Raw genomic sequence first — 24896 nt, forward strand, 5'->3', positions numbered from 1 at the left:
GGATGTCCAGCAGGATGGGCAGGGGGATGCCAGCTGGATGACCAGCAGGACAGACAGCAGAATGACCAGCAGGAAGTCCAGAAGGATGGCCAGGATGGCCAGGGGAATGTCCAGTAGGACAGATGGCAGGATAGTCAGCAGGATGTTCAGCAGAATGGCCAGCAGGACAAACAGCAGGACACACAGCTGAATGGCCAGCAGGATGGCCAGCAGGACAGCCAGGAGAATGGCCAGGGGGATGGCCAGGGGGATGGCCAGCAGGATGACCAGGAGGAATGTCTAGCAGGATGGCCAGGGGAATGTCCAGCAGGACAGACAGCTGGATGTCCAGCAGGATGTCCAGCAGGATGGCCAGCAGGATGTGACAGAGTTTGGACACAGGACATGCCCAGAGCAGAGGGCTGGTGTTGCTGGCAATGTTACATTAAATACAGCGTAGTAAAATTTAACACAACTGAATAAAATTTAAATTGAAATTTATACAACTCACATTTTATACCATTAAGTACCATTTACTACAACTGACATTTAAACAGATACAGCTTAGAAGTTTTTTAACTTCAACATGAAATACAATTTAAATTGAAATTCATACAACTTAAAATTAATATAAGTAAATCTAGTTCAATACAATGTAAGCCTTATTTCATGTAACTTAAAGTTAATGCAAGTAAATACTATTTAACATAATTTAAATTTAAACTGATACAACTTAGTTTTATGCAATTAAATAAAATTTAATAGAATTTATACATATATGCTATTCATATTTTGAATTCATACAACCTAAAGTTAATGCAACTATATATTGTTCAATAGCATTTAAGGTAATACAACTTAAATTTATACAGCCAAATACAGTTTAATACAAGTTGAAATTCATACAGCTTTAATACAAGTAAACACAAATGAATGCAATCTGAATTTAAATTGGTACAATTTAAAGTTAATGCAGGTAAATACTATTTAATATCACTTAAATTTAAAAAGATACAACTTAAGTTTATACAGTTAAATACAGTTTAATGCAATATAAGTTTAAATTCGACTTAAAATTACTACAAGTAAATACAAATGAATGCAATCTGAATTTAAATTCGTACAACTTGAAGTTAATGCAAATAAATACTACTTAATACACTTACATTTAAACTAGTACAAGTTAAATGTACATAGTTAAATACAATTGACTACAACTTAAATTTAAATTAATACAACTTCAAGTTAACGCAATGCAAAATAAGATTAACATCTATCAAACTTGTATCAATAGCTACAAAATACCTACAAAATCAACTTTTTGCAAAAACTATGCGTCTTTTCTTTGGCCCTGTGGCCAGGCTTCGTGGGTTGGGAATGAACATGTTTGTGTTTTCCAGTCTCAGGTATTTCTGCCTCCTTGGAGTCCAGTTGATGTTTTCCATTCCAGGGATTTGCACGCGTGAGCTCTTTAAGAAATGCTCTTCTCCTTCCCTCAGGAACTGCTCAATCAGTGCCACCTGCAGTTAGAGAGAAATGCGGTCACAAGCAAGTCCATTCCCCTCCATAAAAACTATAAAGCTGCTGCAATAAATTTATTTCCAAACTAATAATCATTAGAAACCAAAATACGCAAAGACTCCGCTTGCACAGCTGGTTGGTGCCTGACTTTGTCATTATTTTTGTTTTCTCCATTTCTGTTTGGATTCACTTCCTTCTTTGCTGTGGAACAGAGCTCTACTCAAGATTCACACCATGGAAGAATCTAAAGACTCCATCTGCCCATTGTATTTTAAGTTGAAATAATTTTAAATTAAAAATCCTGCCCTGCTGAGCTGACAGGCATTGGGTGGAGTGTGGCTTTGTCAGGCACAGCACAGAGGAAAGGTGTGGTAGCTGAGATGGAGACAATACAAACAACACACTCCATTTTCAGAAGGCTTAAAAGCCAGTTTTTATTCTAGCATGCATGCTTTTTATACATTCTAAAAAAATTCCTAAGTTTACTCATTGGTCAGAAGAGACAAACTTCTTATTGGAATAGAGAGTTGCACGTTTCTCTTATTTATCCTTCTTTTTTCTTTCTTGGTTTCTATGTCCACAACCTTGGTAGGAAATTCAGGGATAAACCTGGATCCTCCCATCAAACTGCTCTCTGGCTCAGAGAAATGGCTGCAAAACCTCTTCCACAGAAAGGACTGGGAATTAATCCAGGCGTGGCTTCCTCTTGTATTGTCCTGGGCTGTCCCTGAGGTGTCCTCAGCCCTGGCTGGGACTGGAGCTGTGCCAAAAACTCTGCTTTGGGTCAGTGGAGGGGGAGAGGTGTATTTTTGGGTTGATGTTTTTGAGTTTTGGTGGTTTTGGGTTGGTGTTTTTGAGTTTTGGTGGTTTTGAATTGATGTTTTTGGCTGTGGCTGCCCCTGGATCCCTGGAAGCATCAAAGGCCAGGCTGGACCAAGCTTGGAGCAACCTGGGATAGTGAAAGGAGTCCCTGCTCATGGCAGGGAGTTGGAACTAAATTATCTTGAAGGTCCCTTCCAACCCAAACCATTCTGTGATTCTATGATTCTAAACTCATGAAAATCTACAGTTACAGGCACATTACAACATAAAATATAAAATATACAAAATATACAGTTACACAGGCACCTAGCAACATATTACAGTGCTACAGATGCATGATTCGTGCCTGCTTGTGTATGGTGGGGGATGTTTCTGAGAGAGGCAAGCAGGAAAGTTTATTCACACTTCCATCTGCTGCCCTGGGGTGCTGAGGGCACAGAGAGTCTGGGAGAGAAGCTTTGTTTTCTCCTCCTCCTGCCCATGGAGCTGGCAGGGGGGATCTGTTCAGGGGATGGGATGCACGTGGCACCGTGGATGATGCCATGGGAAGGAGTTTTGTGCTGTGCTGGTCAAACTTTGGTTCCTGTGCTGCCAAGAGCTCGCTGGCACAGGAGCAGGGGGAGCTTGGGGCTCTCAGCCTTGTGGGTTGGCTCTGCTGTGATGTGCTCAGCTTAGAAACATGCAGAGGATTAGAGAGAGGACTCCTGGTGGCAGCCTGGGTTTGGAGAAGTTGAGATAAAAGCCTGGGAAATCATGGACCAGCCAAAAGCATTTGGGGGTGTCGGAACTCAGGACATCCCTCTGGGTGTCCAGAGTTGCCAGAACCCCTGAGAGGGGGCTCAGAGCCCCTGGCACACAGCCCAGAACACCTGTGGGTTTGATTATGACTCGTGGAGCAAATTACCTGCTTTGTATGAAGACCTGAAAGCCACAGAAGTTTAAATAGTGTAATAATAAAATTATCACTAGAAAAAGTAGATTTTGGGGGTTTTAGAATAGGGGTTTTGGGGACAAGATGGAGGGACTTGGGTGTGTCCAGCCTTTCTTCTTCTTCTCTATCTCCATCTTCTGCTGTGATGTTGGCACTTTTGGATTGGTTTAGAGTAGAAGCTCACTGTCTAACATAGGTGATAGGTATTGGAAAGTAATTCTAAACATTGTACGTAGTTTTTAGTATACAGAGATAACACTGCCCCAGAGGCAGGCAGTGTGCCTGGAATTGTCCTGCTGGACAGACCTTGGCAGGGCAGGAGAAAAAATTTTATAGATAAGATACAATAAACAACTCTGAGGCTGAGAACTGAAGAGCTCTGACTCATTCATCGAACGTGTGGACCAAAACAGAGACTTTTCACGTGTCTCAGGGCTGCAATAAACTGCAACCTCCCGAGATGGGGAGTCTGGGGAAGGCTGATCCCATAGGGCAGGGCCCAGTGCAGGGCTTGGCTCTGCTAACCACAACCACTGAGCCTGCAGGGCTCTTCAGCCAGAGACCAAATTAAAGTGTCTGCACGACTTTCCTGCCCATTAAAAGTGCCTGTTCTATTCTGGAGGCAGTGCTGGTGTCTACCTTAGCACAAATGGCAGAAAGAGGCAGGAAAACAGATCCCAGGTGCTGGGTGGGATGTGGGGTGAGTCTTTTAGGAGTCAGTCTCATAATCTGAAGGTTGTGATTTCAATCCTCACACAGGGCACCAGAAACTTCCTTTGTGGATGCCCTGGATGGGGAGACGCCTAAAAAGTTCTGTGCCAGGAATGAGGGATGGACAGGACTTTGGGTTTTTTGGTCTTGAGGTTGTTGTTTATTTTTTTCTCATCAAAGGTTTGGTACCTCACCTACATCTCAGATTTAGTGTACAAAGAGAAGGCACCAGAAGTCACAGGACACACAGATTTAAGGTCTTTTAAAGCTATTTTGTCCAATTAACTCTTAGAATGTACTTTATTTCTACTTTTTTACTAATAGCTAATTATTTTTCTGTTCACACAACATCTGTATTGAGGTTCTTTCTAAACAATTACTTTGTGTTCCCAACTGCAGAAAATGGAGTAGATGAAGAACAAGAAGGAGATTAGACAATGCCCAAAATCCTCTATCTTGTCTTCTATCCACCTCCATATTAAAAACCCAAAACTCCAAGTTTTTCACCCTGTGATAAACTATACTGTTATCTATTTCTCACACTTGTAGATTCCAATTCATCCCAACTCTTGGAAGCTTTCTCCCTGGATGAAGGTTAAAAGTGTTCCCTTGAGGGTCAGGACTTGTCAGGACAGGCAGACAAATATTCCCAGTGCCCTGGGTTCCAACCCAATCAGGACACCAGAGCAGCAGCAGGATTTACAGCAGCTCTGTACAGTGTCTGTGCTGCTGGGGATGCCAGCAGGCAGAGCAATGATGGAATGATGTTCCTGCCTGGAACTTTGTGTGGGAATGATGTTCCTGCCTGGAACTTTGTGTGGGAATGATGTTCCTGCATGGAACTTTGTGCAGGAATGATGTTCCTGCATGGAATTTTGTGTGGGAATGATGTTCCTGCCTGCAACTTTGTGTAGGAATGATGTTCCTGCCTGCAACTTTGTGCAGGAATGATGTTCCTGCATGAAACTTTGTGCGGGAATGATGTTCCTGCATGGAACTTTGTGTGGGAATGATGTTCCTGCCTGGAACTTTGTGTGGGAATGATGTTCCTGCCTGGAACTTTGTGTGGGAATGATGTTCCTGCCTGGAACTTTGTGTGGGAATGATGTTCCTGCCTGGAATTTTGTGTGGGAATGATGTTCCTGCCTGGAACTTTGTGCAGGAATGATGTTCCTACCCGGAACTTGTGCAGGAATGATGTTCCTGCCTGGAACTTTGTGTGGGAATGATGTTCCTGCATGGAACATTGTGCGGGAATGATGTTCCTGCCTGGAACTTTGTGCAGGAATGATGTTCCTGCCTGCTTTGGCATGGTCTGCCTGTGCTTTCCATATTTATAGAACAGAATAAATTCTATTTATTATAGAATAAATGTGGGTTCCCCCAGTTGGAGCTGCTCTGGCACGTCAGCTGCTGCCATCACTGCAGTTTCTGGTGCAGCACATCAGCTGCACTGTTGCTTGCACAGCAAGGATGCAGCCAGAGCCTCACAGGCCCCACAGACACCTCCCTGGCACCTCCTCTCTTTTCTGCCATTTGAACAGAGCAGACTCAGGGATGTTTCCTGCCCAAGGAGCCCTTTGCTGCAGGCTGTTACCTTCTGTATTTTGGTCCACACACGCTCTCCAGTTTTTCCTGCCAGGATGTCCATGGCATCTGCCATCAGTGACTGCAGCTGTGGCACCAAGATACAATCAGTCAGTGTGGAATTCACTGAGAAATCATTTCTCTGAATACACAAATTAAACCCTAATTCAAATCCTTGGCACTCTGATGATTTTGTGACTCATCTTGCACACGGTGAGCATGGCAAACTCATCTTTGCTGCAGTCCTTGCATCCTTGTGGGTCTAAAATAATTTATTATTGCCTCCCCACAGTCCCCTTCCAGGGCAGTCCTGGCACCCTGCACCCTTCCCAACCCCTGGAAAATGTTCAGATACTCTTAATTCAGAGACAGAGAGACAAGGGTTGGGTCCAGGGTATGCTGCTCTTAGCATCAGTGTTGCAGACAACTTTTATGAAAAATCCTTTCCTTACGATTTTTCCTCCTGAGAAGCTGAGAGGCCTCAGGAACAAAATGTAAACATTGATTATCTGCTGCTGTGGAGTGCAACAGGTGGATCTTTGGTTGGCCCATGTTGGATGTTTGTAATTAATGGCCAATCCAAGTGAGCTGGCTCGCACAGAGAGCCGAGCCACAAGCCTTTGTTATGATTCTTTGATCCTCTTCTCTTCCCTCATCCTAAAACCCCTCTGAACACCATCACACATCAGTGTTTAGGAGCAAACTGGGGAAAACTGGTACTTGAGAGCTGTGCTATTGCTGCACTCCAAACAATTCTCTTCCAAAATGCTGGGTTGAGTTAAAGGGATTGCAAACACAAGTTTTTGGAGTCTCTTCACAAGTGTTTTGCACAAGGAATTAAGATCTCCTAGCACTGCAGGTGTCAGCATTCCTGGGGTGTGCTCGAGGCACAGGGCTCAGCCAGAGGTGTCCCCTCAGGGGAGAAGGAGAGGCACCAGCTGCCCACAAGCAGGAGATGTTTCCCCCTCCTCTTTTCTCCCCAGCCCCCTTGGACACCATCCCTTTTGGCTGCAGCAATCCTCCCAGTGCTGAATGTGGAGCTGGGCTGGGGCAGGGCCCAGGCTGTGCTTCTCAGCAGCCCCAGGGATTCTCCACCAACCTGGGGCACCTCTGCAGCAATCCTGACCAGGAGCAGGCAGGCAGGTTTGTTCTGAGGCAGGGAGCTTGTGGGGCTGGGACCCAGCACAGAAAATCAGTTTTCCCTCCTTTCCCCCTCCCCTGATTCAGGCTGGTTTGCTGCAGGTGCCTTCTGAGGTCAGAGGTGTCAAGGCAGCAAGAGCTGAATCATTGCAATCATTTTTCCAGACTGATCTGGGGAGGTTTTGGGGCAGAAAAGGGATTTTCAATAGGTATTGACAGGTGAGTCCTGGTGGTTCTGTCACCAGATCAGCTCCTCCTCTGTCAAAGCACTGAAGGAGGATTTGAGAACTCTTTTAGATCCCCACATTGGATAAAGGACTTCCAGAGCACAGGGCGTGTTGGATTAAACTCTTTTCTGACCCAAAGATGGGGCAACTGAGAGGCATTTTAAAAACCTTTATTCTAATTTTTCTATGTAAACCTTCTATCAAACTTCAAGAATTCTCTACAAATCCATTTCCCACAAGGGTGGAAGTACAGAACTCTGCCCTGGCCCTTCCTGCTCTGTCTCCCAGCCTCCAAAACAAGTGTTGGAAATCAAAACCTACCAGCTCGTCATCCTCCTGGGAGATTCTCTGCAGGTAGGGAGCAGTGGCCAGCTCAGCCATGGCCTGGGCCATCACCTGGGCCTGCTCCTCCCCTCTCTGCAGGTGTCTGAGCAGGCTGGCATGGTGGAACTGCTCAATGGCCCGGGCACAGGGGCCACGCTCGTCCTGTGGGGCCAGGGAAGGAGAGGAGGTGAGAGGAGAGGCACAGGGAGCACCCTGATCCCCTCGGGGTCCTGGGCCTCCAGGCTTCTCCTCAGTGTTTGTGCTGCTCCTGCTCTCAGCACCTCTCGGCCCTGCTGCTGGGACAGGCTCCAGAGAGGCAGCAAGGGCTGGGAAAATAAAGGTGTCATGATGGATGGGAAGGGGAGACAGCAGATAACAAACACAAACAGTTTTCTCCTTTGGAACTGGCTTTTCCATCAGCCCCTCCATTGAACATTGCGTGACTTTCCTGGGTGGCTTTTCCAACCTCAGCCCGTGGTTTGGGTGCCAACCCATGGTTTGAAAGACAGACCCTGGAGGAACTGAAGCCTGCAGGGGTGGTCTCTGGCCACCAGGCAGCCAGAACGCGGCACAATTGAAGCATGTTCCAGCTTTCCCAGCTTAGCCAGATCCATGTGTGTGTAAATAATGGAATGAACTTGAGGCTGCGTGGCTGCAAAACAAAGGGGGCAGAATTGACTTCTCTGAAGTGTTGCCATGGTTTGGTCAGCTTGGCTTTGGCACTGAGCTGGTTTGGTCAGAACCAGCCTGAGCAGAGCAAGAAGCTGGATTGCAGATGAGGAAGAGAGCAGCAGAAAGAAATGTTTGTTCTGTTAAACCCCAAAGATATTATTTTTTCCTCTCCAAGTAAGTTATAAGTCTTGAGTCTGTAGCTGAAGTTTGGCCATTTTTAATTTAGCTTAGGTGTGATGGAAATAAGATGGAATCGTGTTTGCAGCTTGGAGACAATTGTGGAATACTTGAAAAGAAACAGAAGTGGCCCAGTCTCAGTCAGGGCCATACAGAGAGGTCAGTGCCCAGCAGCAGAGCAGCTCTGGCTCCCAGGCAGAACTGGCACTGACTGCCCTCTGCTCCTTGGGGCAGAGGTTCCATCTTGCTGGGATCACTGAATGCTCTGAAAACCGAGGGGAAAGGGAATATGTTTCCCCTGACAATGGACATGGACCTGGCAGCTGTTTTTTCCTACCCAGTGACTCTCTTTTCTCTCCTGGGGCTTTCCTGCTCTCCCTGGCAGCTCTCACAGCAATCCCTGGGGCTGGTTATGAGCCCACAGGCCCCCAGTTCAGCCCAGTTCAGCCCAGTTCCCTGCCCTTGCTGCTCTGGAGGTGGCACCAGGGCACCCCTTGCCTAAATTTGCATTTTGTATACAATAAACAGCATTTTGTATACAATAAACTGATGTTTGGATACAGTAAAGGCTGCTGCCCTGTGGGGTGCTGGGATTTCACCTGGGTTTTCTGGGAGTGCACTTGGGTTTCAGCAAGAATATTTGAATGTCAGAGGGGAGGTGTAGAGCTGATAGGAAATGCTGCTGTGTGGGAACAGTGTAAATTCCTGCAGTGGAATTTACAGCAGCACTCTGTAGCAGCACTCTGCTCTCATCTCTGACAGGATGAGTTTCTTTTCCCTGTGTCCTGAAAACCAAATCTCTCTGCTTATCTCTGCTGGAACTGTGTGCTCCTGTTGCTCCAAATTCATTTACAGAGGAGGGGAGTCATGGGCAGTGCAAAACCTGCCTGATTTCAAAGATTTTCCTCTTTCTGTTACTCTTTTGATACTGCAGTAGTTGCAGTAGAAGAATCTCACCTCCAAAAGCAAAGAGAGAATTGGGGAAGGGGATAAAATTTTTTTTTAAAATTGCAGGTTTTCCGGGGCTTTCAGAAAGACCAGGATTTGGTTGTGTTTCCAGTGTCCAAGCCACACTCTGTTTGTAGTTGTGGCTTTGAGGGGAATGCTCCCAGCAGGAACAGATCCTCCCTTTTCCCAAAGCTGCCACTTTTATGACTCTGAACATCAGGAGCTGAAAACTGAAGGAGCAGGAAAACTGAAAAGCAACTTTAAGCTTCAACTGTACCATAGTAACTGATGTGATTGGATAGTTTTGGTCATCCAGAGCCAAGAGCCAAGGGCTTCAGGAAAGCCCTGCAGAGAAGCAGCTGTGTTTCCTCAGGGCTGTCTGCCCTCCATCCTCCTCACTTCCCTCAGGCCACTGGGATATTGTCACTGACGTTTGATGAAAATCCCTTTGCTCGGGTTTTTCTCCTGAGAAGCCTCAGAAAAGAAATGTAAATAATAACTATGTGATGGCTGTGGGATGTGGTTTGGAGGTTGCTTACCAACAGTGCATTTTTGATTGGTTGCATGTGAGTTGTTTATAATTAATGGCAAATGGCAGCCAGCTGTGTCAGACTCTCTGGGTCTGTCACAAGATTTTATTATTCCTTTCCTTTCTAGCCTTCTGATGTCTCCTTGCTCTTTCTTTAGCATAGTTTTAGTATATAATTTTCTTTTCATAGAAGAATATTAATAATATTTAATACAATATACTATAATAAAATAATATAATGTATTAATATATTATAGCATCGTACATTAATTATTACATACAATCAATATATATTATACTCTTCTATATTAATAATAATATTAAATTATTATATAGTAATTAATATATTATTATATTTAATATTAATACTAATATAATATATTAATTATTGTTAATTACACTATATTATAATGTATTAATTATAATATATAATCAACATATTATATAATAGATTAATTATGATATATAATTAATATATTAATATAACATTATATTATATTATATTATATTATATTATATAACATTATATTATATTATATTATATTATATTATATTATATTATATTATATTATATTATATTATATTATATTATATTATATTATATTATATTATATTATATTAATAAATCTGCCTTCTGAAACATGGAGTCAAGATTCTCATCTCTTCCCTCGTCCTGGGGACCCACGAACTCCCCCCCAGGCAATGAAGATGGGATAAAATTGCATGCAGAGGAAGCTGTGGCCGCTGTTAAGGACCACAGTCAGGTCCTTTTCATTTGGACTCCTTCTCAAAAGAGTCTGAACGCAGCAGAGCCCTGTTCTAATTGACAGAGCGTTTCTGGACGCTGCAGGAGCAGGGGCAGCAGGAATTACCCCCAAAGCACATCCCAGACACCACACACCCCAGTCCAGCAGGGAATGGGATCCTCACCTTTATCTTGGAGCTTCCTATAAAAGCCATGGCTGCCATGATCCTTTTCCCAGTGTTCTGCCAAAATGTTTCTGCTTCTTCCTCCATGCTGGGACTGAAAGTTGTTTTCTGTCCTAGGAAGTGAAATCACAGAGCCACAGAGGCTGTGATTATTCATCTCCATCTTTTAGGAGATCTGGCAGGATGTTGGGTGAACTGGGGGATGAGTGAAGGGGGTGGGAAGATCTGCCTGGGCTGTCAGCGCTGGCAATGGGTCCCAAGACACCCCTTCCCCCACATTTAGTAAGGATTTTGGGGGTCACCCCCAAGCCAGACCAGTTCTTGAGCAACTTGGCACACCTGGAAAGACTGGCAGGTTTTGAGTTACAAACTTCTCCACTGTTTTCCCAATCTCTTTGTTTCTGAAGCCCAGAGTCAGTAAGTACTGCTGGCCAGGATGAGACTCAGCCTGCTCTGGCAACAGGTGAATTCCATGAGGATCTGCACAGGGAGAGGAAAATAATTCCCACTGTCATATTTCTTTTCAACTGTCAGAGAAGTTCCTATTGTGGAGAAAAATATGAGAAGTCTAAGGGGTGAAATAGTCTCCAGGAACCTTCCTAAAACTCAGAGAACAAAACCAACACATCCAGCCCTCACTGGGCTTTGATTCTTAGGGCTCTGCAGCCTTTTGCATCAACAGCTTCAATTTTGCTGATGCCTGAGATGAAGCATCTTCTACCCAGTTCCCCACAGTGCTGTGGAAGTGTCTGAAGGCCAAGCAGCCCAAACTCTCCAATTCTCTCCAACTCTTCTGAATTGAGCTGCACAGACACAGGGCCCAGTGCTTGAGGGCAGCTGAAACCTGCTGTCACCTGTAAATATGTGCTGCACATAATCTGGGTGCTTCTCTGCAAAGGCTTTGGTGGCCTCCTTTATCTTGTCAGCCTTGTCCTCTTTCTCAAAAGGTGTGTACAGAACAGAAAAAGAGACTTCTCCACTGAGGGCTTCTTGAGTCATAGCCTGAAAAAGGGCAGAGAAATTATAAATTTAATGTTGGGTAGAGGCTGTTTAAAAAAACCCAAACTAAACAACTCAGTGGTTTGGAAGGAGGAGTTGGACAGCATGCTCAGGTGCAGGGAATGGCCCTGTGCAGGAGTTGGGCTCAGCCATCCTTGGGCGCCCTCCCTGCTGGGAAGGATGAAAATTCAACAGGAAAATCTCACAGATATGTGTGTGCTTGGCAGAATGATCTCTGAACGTGGAACCTGAGAATGGAACAGAGATGGAAGCAAGTTTTGATATAGAAGAACAACAGATGTGTAAATTGAGGTTTGCTGAGCCAGTCTTGCTGCACAACTAAGAAAGCCAAGGTTCGGTTGAGTTGGAAAAAAGTTTTGTGACTTAGAGCAAAGGATAAGCTGAGCACAAACAAAAGGAGATTTTTGCCAAGCAGAAAGGCACCACAGGCAAACAAACATGCTGGTGGGGCAAGTAGAAAAAAGGTCTCAGAATTTTCCACTGCAAGAAAACTGAAAAGCAACTTTAAGCTTAAACTGTAATGTACTAACTCAGTGATTGGATAGAATTAACCATACCATGGTAATGACAGTAGGTATGACAGGCTACGGGTAAAAGTAAAGGGATAGATTGGTTGTTATGTATTAAGATGCTCAGCAAAGGAAAATATATAATGCAATATAACCAAAACTGAAGGGTTTCCAGGTTTGGCTGGAGCTGACAGCTGTAGGCACAGGCTCTGCCACCCACGACCCTGGACTGCTGTGACCTCTTGGATACAATAAAGTGCATTTTGTATACAATAAATGGATTGTTTTATGCAATAAACTGCATTTTGCATACAATAAACAGCATATACAAAATGCAGTTTTGCAAAAGAAACTTCATTTTGTATTCAACAAACTGCATTTTGTATACAATGAACTGCAGTTTGTACACAATCAACTCTGTTTTGTATACAATAAATATCAGTTTGTATACAATAAACTGCATTTTGAATACAATAATAAACTGTAGTTTGTATACAATAAATAGCATTTTGTACACAATAAACAACATTTTGTATACAATAAACTCCGTCTTGTATACAACAAATAGCAGTTTGTATACAATAAGCTGCATTTTGTATACAATAAACTGCAGTTTGTATACAATAAGCAGCATTTTGTATACAACAAGCAGCATTGTGTAGACAATAAACTGCAGTTTATATACAATAAACAGCACTTGGTATACAATAAATGGCATTTTGTATACAATAAACTGCATATACAAAATGCAGTTTTACAAAAGAAACTTCATTTCATATACAATAAACAGCATTTAGTGTACAATAAACAGCATTTTGTATGCAATAAAATGCATTTTGTATATAATAAATGGCATTTTGTATGCAATAAATTGCATATACAAAATGTGTTTTTGCAAAAGAAACTTCATAAACTTCATTTTGTATACAATATACAGCATTTCGTATACAATAAACAGCATTTTGTGTACAATAAACTGCATTTTGTATACAGTAAATGGCATTTTCTATGCAATAAACTGCATTTTGTATACAATAAACTGCATATACAAAATGCAGTTTTGCAAAAGAAACTTCATTTCATATACAATAAACAGCATTTAGTGTACAATAAACTGCATTTTGTATACAATAAAATGCATATACAAAATGCATTTTTGCAAAAGAAACTTCATTTTGTATACAATAAACTGCATTTTATATATAATGAACTGCAGTTTGTGTACAATAAACTGCATTTTGTATACAATAAGCAGCAGTTCAAATACCATAAATTGCAGTTTGTATACAATAAACTGCATTTTGCATACAATAAACTGTAGTTTGTATACAATAAACTGCATTTTGTATACAATAACTGGCATTTTGTAGACAATAAACTGCAGTTTGTATACAATAAGCAGCACTATGTATACAATAAACTGCATTTTCTATACAATAGCCAGCATTTTGCATACAATAAACCTAATTTTGTATACAATAAACTGCTGTTTGTATCCAATAAGCAAAATTTTGTGTACAATAAATGGCATTTAGTGTACAATAAACAGCATTTTGTATACAATAAACTCTATTTTGCATACAAAAAGCAGCATTATGTATACAATAAACAGCAGTTTTTATACAATAAATGGCATTTTCTATACATTAAGCAACATTTTGCATACAATAAACGGCATTTTGTATAAAATAAACTGCAATTTGTATACAATAAGCTGCGTTTTGCATACAATAAACTGCAGTTTGTATCCAATAGACTGCAGTTTGTGTGCAATAGACTCCATTTGTTTACAATAAGCAGCATTGTGTATACAATAAACTGCATTTTGTATACAATAAACTCTATATACAATAAGCAGCATTTTGTATACAATAAACAGCAGTTTGTATACAATAAGCATCATTTTGTATTCAATAAACAACAGTTTATATACAGTAAGCAGCACTTTGTGTACAATAAGCTGCATTTAATATACAATAAACTGCAGTTTTCACACAATAAAAACTGCATTTTGTATACAATAAGCAGCATTGTGTGTACAATAAGCAGCATTTTGTATACAATAAACTACAGTTTGTGTACAATAAATAGCATTTTATATACAATAAACAGCATTGTGTGTACATTAAGCACCATTCTGTGTACAATAAGCAGCATTGTGTGTACTATAAGCAGCATTGTGTGTACAATAAACAGCATTCTGTGCTCAATAAGCAGCATTGTGTGTACATTAAGCAGCATTGTGTGTTCAATAAGCAGCAGTGTGTGTACAATAAGCAGCATTGTGTGTACAATAAGCAGCAGTTTGTATAAAATAAGCGGCAGTGTATGTACATTAAGCACCATTCTGTGTTCAATAAGCACCATTCTGTGTTCATTAAGCACCATTCTTGTTCAATAAGTAGCATTGTGTGTTCAATAAGCAGCATTCTCTGTTCAATAAGCAGCAGCGTGTGTACATTAAGCAGCATTGTGTGTACAATAAGCAGCAGTGTGTGTGCAATAAGCACCATTCTGTGTACATTAAGCACCATTCTCTGTTCAATAAGCACCATTCTGTGCTCAATAAGCAGCAGTGTGTGTTCAATAAGCAGCATTGTGTGTACAATAAGCACCATTCTGTGTTCAATGAGCAGCAGTGTGTGTACAATAAGCAGCAGTTTGTATACATTAAGCGCCATTCTCTGTTCAATGAGCAGCAGTTTGTGTACATTAAGCACCATTCTGTGTACATTAAGCACCATTCTGTGTACAATAAGCAGCATTGTGTGTACAATAAGCAGCATTGTGTGTACAATAAGCACCATTCTGTGCTCAATAAGCACCATTCTGTGCTCAATAAGCACCATTCTGTGCTCAATGAGCAGCAGTGTGTGTACATTAAGCACCATTCTGTGCTCATTAAGCACCATTCTGTGCTCAATGAGCAGCATCGCCGCCGTGGCTCCCGGGCCGCACCTGCCAGTAGAGCTGCAGGAGGTCGCTGGTGTCCGGCGCCGCGCCCTCGGCCAGCACGTACAGACACTGCGCCACCATGGCGCTCCTGGGGACACAGGGTTTGAATGAGAGCTTGGCTAGGCCAGTGTTCAAGCAGCAATCAATTTATTAATTAATATGGTGAAGTATGAGCAATACAGCACTGGGTACGGTGGGGGAAGTTTTCCCTCCAACTTCACACCAATAATTGATGGTTACAGGTATTTATAGGGGTACTCATCAGCTTTCTCAGCAGTTTCTATTCCAATTTTTACTCATCAGCAGTTTTTATTCCAAATTTTTACATCACAATTCTATACACTATTGTGATTTAGTTTTTTTATGTGTTTTGCTATTTTTATAACCGTTTTTTAAGGAACATTAATCCAGAAACACCAGAGGTTTATGTCTAAAAAGGAGACAGAGGAGTCCTTTCTGGCTTTATTCCAATAAAGGGAGAGGCGGTGGGGCATTTCCCTGGGATGTCACCAATTTTTGGAGGATGCAGCCTCCTTTTTATCCCAATTTCCCTTCTCTCTTTCCCCATTGGCTGAGGTACTTGAGAGGTTCAGACTTCCCAAAACACCTGATACCAAAGATTTCTCTCTGATGTATAACCCTCCCTTTTAATTTTTAATTCTTACTGAATTTAGAGATTTTTCTTCCCTATTGTTTCTTTCATCCTTCAATGTCTAATTTCATTTATCAGCAAACCTAAAGTTTATTTGTAAAGCAAAATATCCTTTTTCCATTCATCCATCATTGGAATCCTTCACGTTGTTTCTTTTATCTCCCAGTACTAGTTTTATCTACCAGCAGATCCACATCTTGTTTGTAAAGTCAAATCCACTATTCCTCTTAATTTTATTACTATTAAACTTTTAACATTTCAAAAAGAAGTGATTGGTGTTTTTCACACAGGGAAGGGGCTCTGCAGCCAGGCTGGAAGGAGGTCCTGTTCAAAGAGCGCCAGGTGGGCTTTATACCAAAGCTTACACAGGACTTGTCCTTGCCAGCCTTTAGACAAGCATCAGCAAACACATTTTTAGCTCCCTGAGCTCCCTGCCAGCCCCAGATGTCATTTAGGGCCACAATTGGAATTTTTCACGTTACAGCAGCTGGGAGCACTGGAGCTCTGCTGCCCCTGAGGTCACACACACACAAGGCAAGGATTTGGGCAAAGCCTGGAGGATGTGTCGCTGCTGGGAGCTGTGGGAAGGGATGCACAGGAGCTCTCTGCAAGCAGAAATACCTGGCAGCCTCCGAGTATCTGTGCAGGCACCGAAAGCAGGCGGCTTGGCGCAGGTGGTTGCAGAAGTGAGAGGGGTTCTGGATGATGCTCCTTGGGGAGAGAACAGGCATGGGCAAGGTTAGCCTGGTATCTTTTACACCACTAAAGCTCCTAAGAATCAAGTGGTGCCTGAGGCAGGCTCCAAATGCGCTTCTGCTCTATAACTCAGTGCTACATGTCAAATGTCAGGTGAGCTCTCGGTCTCTGCCTCCCTCTCCCTCTCTCTACAGCTGTGATTGATGAAGAAAACATTACTAAAACTATTACTTAAAGGTTCTTTTCATTGTGGTTTCTCTCCCTCTCTCTCCAGCTTTGATCAGTGAAGAAAACATTACTAAAAATATTTCTTAAAGGTTCATTTCATTGTGGTTTTATCCTAAATGCAATTTCATTAGGGGTTTGTGTATTGCTCTAGAAAAAATGCTCCAGGGGTAATATTCTCTCTTGCCTTTGGCATCATTCTCTCTTGCCTTTGGCGTGTAGGTATCATAAGCAAAACTGCCACAGCACAAGTTCTTGTTAACCCCCAGCTGCCCAAACAGGAGCAGCAGGTGTCTGGCCCATCTCCCTGAAGCACTGTGCACCTGGAATGTATCACAAGGTGAACCTAAGATAGTTTTAAATACTAATAATTTTAATATTTAAAAAATTAATATTTTTAATACTTTCTGTACAAGGCATAGGTACAGCATGGGTGAACCTTGGTCTGTGTGTCAGACCCTTCAAGAGATGCTGTTAGTCCAACTTGAACATCAACTCCACCTGTGTGTTCTCTTGATTCCTCTTCTCTCACTCATTCATTCCTAGCCTTGGTTTCAGTTTGGATTTCAGTGTGAGCACTGAATCCAACCCTTGTTTTCCCTTACCTGTGGGAGTGATGCAGAGCAAGGCCAGGCTGCCCCAGTTTTAAGTAGCAGATGACAAGCTTTGACTCGATCCAACTGGCGAGCCTGGAAATATCATCTGGGGAGGACTTCAAGGGATCCTCTAGAGCAAAGCCTTTGCTGCAAAGCTGCACATGAAACAAAACCATGATTTCCAAATATCAGAATACACCACTTGCTGGGTGGAAGCACTTTGGGGGGAGAAAACTGAGGTCTAACAGGCTTGGGCTTTAACCAAAGTCAGCATTACAAAAGCCAATACAGAGGACAGAAGGGTCTTTCAGGGATTCTCTGTGTTTTTGGTTTTTGAGAGCTGGATTTAGGGGCTGCTGAGGAGGGCCAGCCCTGCAATTCTGTGATGTCACAATCACTCTGTCCACAATCCCAGGGATGAATTCCCTCATGCATTTTCCTGGTATGTCTGTTCACCAGCCTTTCCTCTCTGGAGGAGACAAGTCCTCCTTTCTTCTTAAGTGACCTGTGGTGCTGTTCCTACCACAGCTCATTTCAGAATATAGGGGGCAAAAAAGCACTTAAAAAGGATGACACTTTATCATTTTACTCACTGACTGCTATAATATTTATGGCTTTAAAAAATTACTTCAGTTTTGTAGGAAAAAAAAAGGAATAGGATATTGACTTGTGAACTGGAAAGCCCTAATATTTGACAAATGCTTTTGAATGAAGTTTGGCAGAGCAGTGCTAAAAAAAGTGCAGTCAAAAGTGCAGTCCCTTTCTCAGAGTTTGAAGAAGCTGAAGGTATTGGAGTCAGGGTGGAGAGAAAGTATTAGCTAGCGCAGAGTGAAAACTCCCCAGTTATTGAGAGGGCATTTGTTGCTGATAGAGCTAAGATTAAAGAAGGAGCATTTTTTCCACTCTGTTGGATTTCAATATCCTCCACACATCAATACAGTTAAGAACTTGCAGAAAAGCACAAAACTACCTGACATTCTTTGGTTCAGCCCAACACTTCCCCCCTCTGTGGTTTATTTCCAACTCCCAATTCTCAGATTTCGGGCGAAATCACATCTCAGCATTTCTCTCCAACCCTGGGCACTCCAGGTTGGTGCCCCTGGTTCCCTTTGCCATTCCTGCCCCAGGGGGTGCCCTGGCTTTGCTGCAGGGGTCCCAGCTGCCCTGGGCTCTCAGCCCTTTAGCTCCATACCTCCAGAGCCGTGGAGAACTTGGCAGCGGCCGCGGCGAAATCGCGCTGGCGGCACCGAGCGCTGCCGTCCCGCAGGGCCGCCCGCAGCCCTGCTCCAGCACGGTGCCACCGGCTGTCCCCAGGGCCTTGGGCAGGAGCCTGAGCCTCTGCTGCTGCTGGCCCTGCTGGTGGCCCTGCTGCTGGTGGCACCGCTGGTGGCCTTGCTGGTGGCACTGTTGGTGGCACTGCAGGCGCCACTGGCTCGCCAGACTCGAGCTCGGTGTCCACCTCATCGGCGCAGATCAACTCTGCTTCTATTTCCCAGAGTCTGGAGAGAGGGATGAGAAGTGGAGGGCTGGGCAATGTCCCTGTGCTGCTCTCTGCTGCTGCTGTTTCTGCTTTTGTCCCCGATATGTTGCCATGGGTTCCTGCTTTCCGCTTACGGCTCGCTCTGTCTGCGCCGCCCTGGGGTCGTTCTTGGGCTTCTTTTGGCTCCTGCCACACCTACAAGAGAGGGAGTGGGAGGTGAGGGGAGAATTGTGGGATTTAGAGTCATTTCAGAGAATCCAATCCAATCCCAGAATAGTTTGGGTTGGAATGGATCTCAAAGATCATCTCATTCCATCCCCTGCCATGGGCAGGGACACCTCCTGCTATCCCAGGCTGCTCCAAGCCTGTCCCACCTGGCCTTGGGCACTGCCAGGGATCCAGGGGCAGCCACAGCTGCTCTGGGCACCCTCACAGCCAAGAGTTTCTTCCTTATGTCCAATCTAAATCTCTTTCTGCTTAAAGCCATTCCCCCTTGTGCTTGTCACAGCTTGCCTCTGCAAAATGCCCCAGGAGAGCTTTGTTTTGTTCCCAGAAGTGACTTCTGACAATGCTTTACCGTGGATTTTAGCACCAAACAAAATGACATCAAGGGGAAATATTTTGAAATTAGTTGCCTTCCATTGTTTTAACTTTACTGGATGCATTGGGATAAATAGGTTTGGAACATATTATTAAATTAAATTGGATGAAGAAAAGAAAACAGAATTAAATAAAATGCAAGTATCTGGGGAAAAATGTCTTTTCACAGTCTGGAGTAGAGATCTGATGTTCCTTCTGTGCTTTGTCCTGCTAAGAGGAGGGCGGGTGTCCTGCCCTATTCCAAAGTACCATCTGAGGTGCCTCTTCTGATGCCAACAAGAATGGGTGTTCATTCATGGAGAACCGATTTCACAATCTGCTCAAACATATTCAATCTATTTCTACTCTGAGCACTTCGCTTGTGCTTAGGACACGTATTACTGTGATTACAATGAAATTAAATAACACATCAGAGATCAGATTCGTGTTCTATTTGTTCATGTTCACCACCAAAGATGTTGTTAAACTGATGGAGCAGAGGAAAGAAGTCTCTTTTGGGGTGAAATGGGGATCCAGGAATCAGGCACAGAGAAATGAACCCCCCTCAGGGGCTCTCAGGAGAGCCATGGCCCAGCAGCTTCTCCCTTGCAGGGCTCCTGCAGTTCTCCTCCCCTCAGGGAATTCCCATTTCACAAGGGTCCTGAGCCAGCTCAGCACAGCTGGACTCACCTCAGGGGCTCTTGAGGAAGGTTCCTGTTGCAGAAACATCTGGGAAGGGAACTGCTGGCTCAGTCCAAGCTCCTGGAAGAACACAGGGATGAGCACACTCAGGTTTGCATGGCTGTCCCTGAGGACGTTGTTTTCCCTCAATGCTTTCCCAGCCTATCCCAGCTCAGGAATTCCAGCTCGGCTCTTCCTCCCCTGCTTGGGAATCCTTTCACCCCTGGCCTTTGAAAATGGAACAAACACAACCTGCTGGAAGAGGCCTTACTTGATGAGAACACCAGAAGGGAAGTTGTTCTGAGCCCCTTTCTGCCTGGCCTTGAACACTTCAGGGCAACCTCTGTTTGCTGTGGGCAACAAGCCCACCCTCCTCACCATTCCTCCCTGGAAAGGGAGGAATTTCTTCCCAAGATCCAGCTGAACCCTGCCCTTTGTCAGCTGGAGGCCATTCCCCCTTGTGCTGTCCCTGCAGGTCCTTGTCCGAAGTCCCTCCCCAGCTCTCCCTGAGTCCCTCCAGGGGCTGGCAGAAGCTCTGAGGTTTCTCCTGAGCCTTCTTCAGGCAGAGGGGTCCCATCTCTCACAGCCTTTCCCGCAGCAGAAATGCTGCAGCCCCCCCAGCGCCCTCTGATTCCTCCTGTGGCTCCTCCGGGCCACAAGGAATCATCTGGGAGGGGACTGGGAGAAACCCATGGCGGTGTCGGGGCAGTGCTGGGGCTGGGCTGTGAACTGGGGTGCTGGGAATGCAGGGAAAAGCTGCTCCCTCCTTAGTGCCTGCAGGGATGGGAGATGTGGGTGTGCCCTGGCATGGCCAGCGGCCCCAGGTCTGGCATGGCCAGGAGTCTCAGTTCCCTGGCATGGCCAGCAGTTCCATTTCCCTGACATGGCCAGCAGCCCTGGCATGGCCAGCAGCCCCATTTCCCTGGCATGGCAACCCCAGTTCCCTGGCATGGCCAGCAGCCCTGGCATGGCCAGCAGCCCCATTTCCCTGGCATGGCCAGCAGCCCCATTCTCCTGGCATGGCCAGCAGCCCCATTTCTGGCATGGCCAGCAGTTCCATTTCCCTGGCATGGCCAGCAGCCCCATTTCCCTGGCATGGCCAGCAGCCCTGGCATGGCCAGCAGCCCCATTTCCCTGGCATGGCAGCCTCATTTCCCTGGCATGGCCTGTCCCCAGGGCCAGCACCAAAGCTGCCACCAGCTCCAGAACAGCCCCCTGGGAATGCCCTGGTGTTCCCAAAGAGATCCATTCCCTATGGGACATCCCAGGCCCCCCCAGGCCCCCTCTGGGCCCGGCACAGGGGGAGCTGCCCCTTCCCCACTCACCTGCCAGGGCTCCATCGGCCGTTCTGGCAGTTGCTGGGCTCCAGTTCCACATCCAGGGCAGTTGGAGAGCTCTGCCCTGCCCAGCTGCCCCCGCCCCAGCCCAGCTGGCCCCCAGCCCTTCCCCAGCCCTTCCTCACCCCTGGGGCACACCGGGCACCGCTCCTGCCCTGCTGGCAAGGTGGGGATGGCTCCAGGCCAGCCCCCCTGAGGGCACCCAGGAGCTTCCAAACCAATCCTTCCTTCCCCTCCTGGGGCTCACCTGCAGCTGGGCTGGGCTTGTGCTACAAATGGCCGCAAAGATGATTTGGGAGCAGCAGCTGTCACCGTGCAGGCAGGGGATGGAGCTGAAGGGATGTGAGCCAGCTCCAAACACATCTCTGCCATTGTGGGCCCAGAGCTGCTGAACACAGCTCTGCCAAAGCTAAACCCAGGCTTTGGGGCAGGGGCTTGGAAAGACAAACTCAGAACCGGCAACAGCTCTCGTCTGGTGTCTGGCTGGTCCAGCTCTCATCCGGTCTCTTCTGGTTGTCCAGAATTAGATTTAAGATTTTTTTTCGATTTTGATGTGAAAGGGGATTTCTATGTGTTCTTTCTGCACTTATTGCAGGCAGGTGATTAATTTTATTTATGCTTTACCTTCAAGCCTGGGAGTATCTGACTTTAGTGAAAGTCATTTTTAAATGAACCTGAAAACTTAAATAACTCAAAGCATCTTTTTCCCAGCAAGAATATAATAGGTCTTTGGTGCAATCCGCCTTACAAAAATGGAGGATGACCATGAAAAATATCTTAGAAAATATGGATTTATGTGTTTGTTCCTATTTTGAATGGCCAGCTGGACAAACCTTGCTGTGGTTTGCTGGAGAAACTCAAGTCAGATTTCTTTTGTACCTCTGAACTTGTAGGATGATTTGATGGTTTCTTTCAGGAGCCTCATGACAGTAAAGAAAAATGAGGTTTTGGTATATTTTATTATTTTATACATTATTTATTTATTTATTTATATTTTTCAAGACTCTTAAATCTTGCACTTTATAAATAGCAGCTACAGTGAAATTAAAATAAATGCTTCAGTGCAATGGAAAAGTTATAATTCTGGCAGCTGCTTGCCCTGCCCTGTTCTGTGTCATTGCTTTGTGTGAAGCCTCTGCTGCTGGGGTCCCTCTTTCACTGGTTTTGGAAATCTGATGGAATTGCTCACACGTTAGAGAGATAGGGTTCATTCCAATTAAATTTATAGCCTGAGCTCTTCTAGGCCAAGTGCTTGAAGCTTTTTGTGAGAAATGATGCTCAGTTTCAAAAATTTAGAAGGTTTATTGAGACCTTATCAAAAACCAACAGAAGACTGAATAAAGAAAATAATACAGCACCAAGAGCAAAGGATTCAATCTCCATCTGTTCGTCTACAAAAATGGATGTTCTGTCCTTTATACCTCTAGCCCCTCTTAACAAAAATTTAATATTTGCTCTTAAATTATGAGAAAAAAACATCTCATTACTCATCTACAGCATCGTTTTCTAAAGTTGCCTTTTTCAGCTTCTGTTAATACTTGTGATTTTATAACAGAATGTTCTTGGATGGGATTTTGCAAGATTCTGTCATCAGCTTTCTGTTTTGTTCTTGGATTTCTTAGTGCTGGGTCAGAACTGAATGCAGCATTTTGGGATGGAAGCTGTCAGCCTCAGTGGGGCTGGGACCTGTGGGGCTCTGAGGGGTCCCTGGTGTGAGAATCCCCAATCACTTGTGTTAAAATTTTAAAAGTTTAATAGTAATAAAATGGTTATAAAAATAGTAATACAAATTAGACCAATAAGAATTTGGACAAGCAGAGTTAGGACAATAAAGGACAATAAAAAGCAAAGAATTACAAATGTTTGGATGCTTTCCTCTTGAAAGCATGGCTCGCTAACAAAGCATTAACCCTTAAAAGCAACAGCCTGTTGCATATTCATATATTTCAGACACGATGCAAACATTCCTTTCAAACTAGGGATTTTTCTGTTTATTGTCAACTTCTCCCATCTTATAAATCATAGTTTGGCTCTGTGGAGTCTGAAAGGAGGTAGAAGAGGTCTGGTTCTTCCTGATAAGTAGACAATAATTCTTCTCTTTGGGATTTTAGTGTCATGTTGCTGTTATTTCTGTGCAAAGAATTTCTTTATTATCTTATCCACTCTTTGAGCCAGTTAAAAGTATCTTACATGGCGTGGTTTCTATTTTAATATTATGTTGTAGCCTAAAACTATATTTATTACACTACTGAAAAAAACACAGTACTACTAATTAATACAACATAACACATATAGTACTGCATTTAATATCTGCAAAGAGCCAATCATGTAATATGTACTTTTCACACATAACTACGTGAGAGAAAGGTCTGGGGCAGAGGGGATGAGCAGAGTTGTCCATCCCGTGTTGAGGAATTGTTTTTCCACTGGGCATGGTCTCCTCAGCACACCCTGGATCAGTGCCAGTGCACTGTGCTGTTATCGCCTCTTCAGAGCGGGCACTGCAGCCTCCACCTCCAGCCCTCAGCCCTCTCTAATGAGCTGTGCAGGTGTTGAGGGCTTGACAAAGGGGAAGGTTGTAAGAGCCTAAATGAGGGATGTGGGACTCCAGGCAGCTCTCCAAAATGCAGTTTATTGTATACAAAATGCAGTTTATCGTATAAAAAATGCAGTTTATTGTATACAAACTGCAGTTTATTGTATCCTTGATATAACAGCAGTCCAGGGTCGTGGGTGACAGAGCTGTGCCTACAGCTGTCAGCTCCAGCTGCAGACAAACCTGGAGACCCTTTAATTTTGGTTACAATGCATTATATACTCTTCTTTGCTGAGCATAAAGATTTTTTTCACTAACTGGAGAGCTTAATTGGATAATCCTTAAATGATGAAATACATAACAGACTGAAAGGGCTCTATGAAGTCAAGTGTCATTATTTTATCATGTGATAAAATGGTGTGAGTATTGAAATTTCAGATTTTAGGGTGCAGGAGAAATTACAGGACTCTCCCAGGGAGCCTGTACTCCTTTATTTGCAGTATACGAATAATTTAATACAGCTGAACCAATCTATACCTTAACTTTTACCTATTGCCTAACTACTATGTCATATGATATCATATCATATAAATCATATCATATCATAATCATATCATTATGATACCTACATCATAACTTCTATAATTACCATGTTCATGTTACTGTTCTCCAGTCACTAAAAGTTAGTACATTACAGTTTAAGCTAGAAGTTGTTCTTCAGTTTCCTTGAAGTGGAAAATTCTGAGACCTTTTCTCTACTTGCCACCCATCTTATTTGCCTGTGTTATCTTTCTGCTTGGTAAAAACATCTTCTTGTTTGAGATGGGTTTATCCTTTGCTCTAAGCCATAAAAACCCTTTCTAACTAACATACCCTTTGCCGCCTTGGTTATCCAGTGAGACTGGCTGGGCAATTCTTTTCTTCTGTATCAAAACTTGCTTCCATCTCTATTCCGTTCTCAGGTTCTACATTCAGAGATCTTTCTGCCAAGCATGCACATGTGTGAGAGTTTCTTGTCCAACTTTCATCCTTCCCAGCAGGGAGTCTGTGGTGTTGTGAGGTTCCCAGGGCAAGGTGAGAGATGAGAATTTCACTCCATGTTCTCAGAAGGCTGATTATATTATATTATATT

The 24896-nt window shown here is 43.9% G+C and overlaps 1 protein-coding gene across 1 annotated transcript; it reads right to left on the minus strand.

Annotated features, from left to right (window-relative positions):
- Positions 1–1196: 1196 nt before the first annotated feature.
- On the minus strand, positions 1197–21231 carry SPATA16 (spermatogenesis associated 16). The gene is made up of 11 exons (XM_074531055.1): positions 21217–21231; positions 18344–18826; positions 17161–17306; positions 16256–16345; positions 14986–15070; positions 11353–11500; positions 10838–10978; positions 10499–10611; positions 7240–7404; positions 5562–5639; positions 1197–1499 (listed from the first exon to the last, which is right to left on the minus strand). Exons 1-11 carry the CDS (start codon positions 21229–21231, stop codon positions 1293–1295), a joined length of 1671 nt encoding a protein of 556 aa, XP_074387156.1. The 3' UTR covers positions 1197–1292.
- Positions 21232–24896: the final 3665 nt, after the last annotated feature.

This window comes from Zonotrichia albicollis, chromosome 34, assembly GCF_047830755.1.
Source record: "Zonotrichia albicollis isolate bZonAlb1 chromosome 34, bZonAlb1.hap1, whole genome shotgun sequence".
Classification (NCBI taxonomy): Eukaryota; Metazoa; Chordata; class Aves; order Passeriformes; family Passerellidae; genus Zonotrichia; species Zonotrichia albicollis.

What these genes read in the sequence shown, in the direction of transcription:
- SPATA16 (XM_074531055.1), bottom strand. An exon ending in AGATACTCGGAGGCTGCCAG is followed by an intron (nt 15,071 to 16,255) that starts GTATTTCTGCTT and finishes CTGTGTCCCCAG; the next exon opens with GAGCGCCATGGTGGCGCAGT. An exon ending in TAGGAAGCTCCAAGATAAAG is followed by an intron (nt 7,405 to 10,498) that starts GTGAGGATCCCA and finishes CTGGCCCCACAG; the next exon opens with GACGAGCGTGGCCCCTGTGC.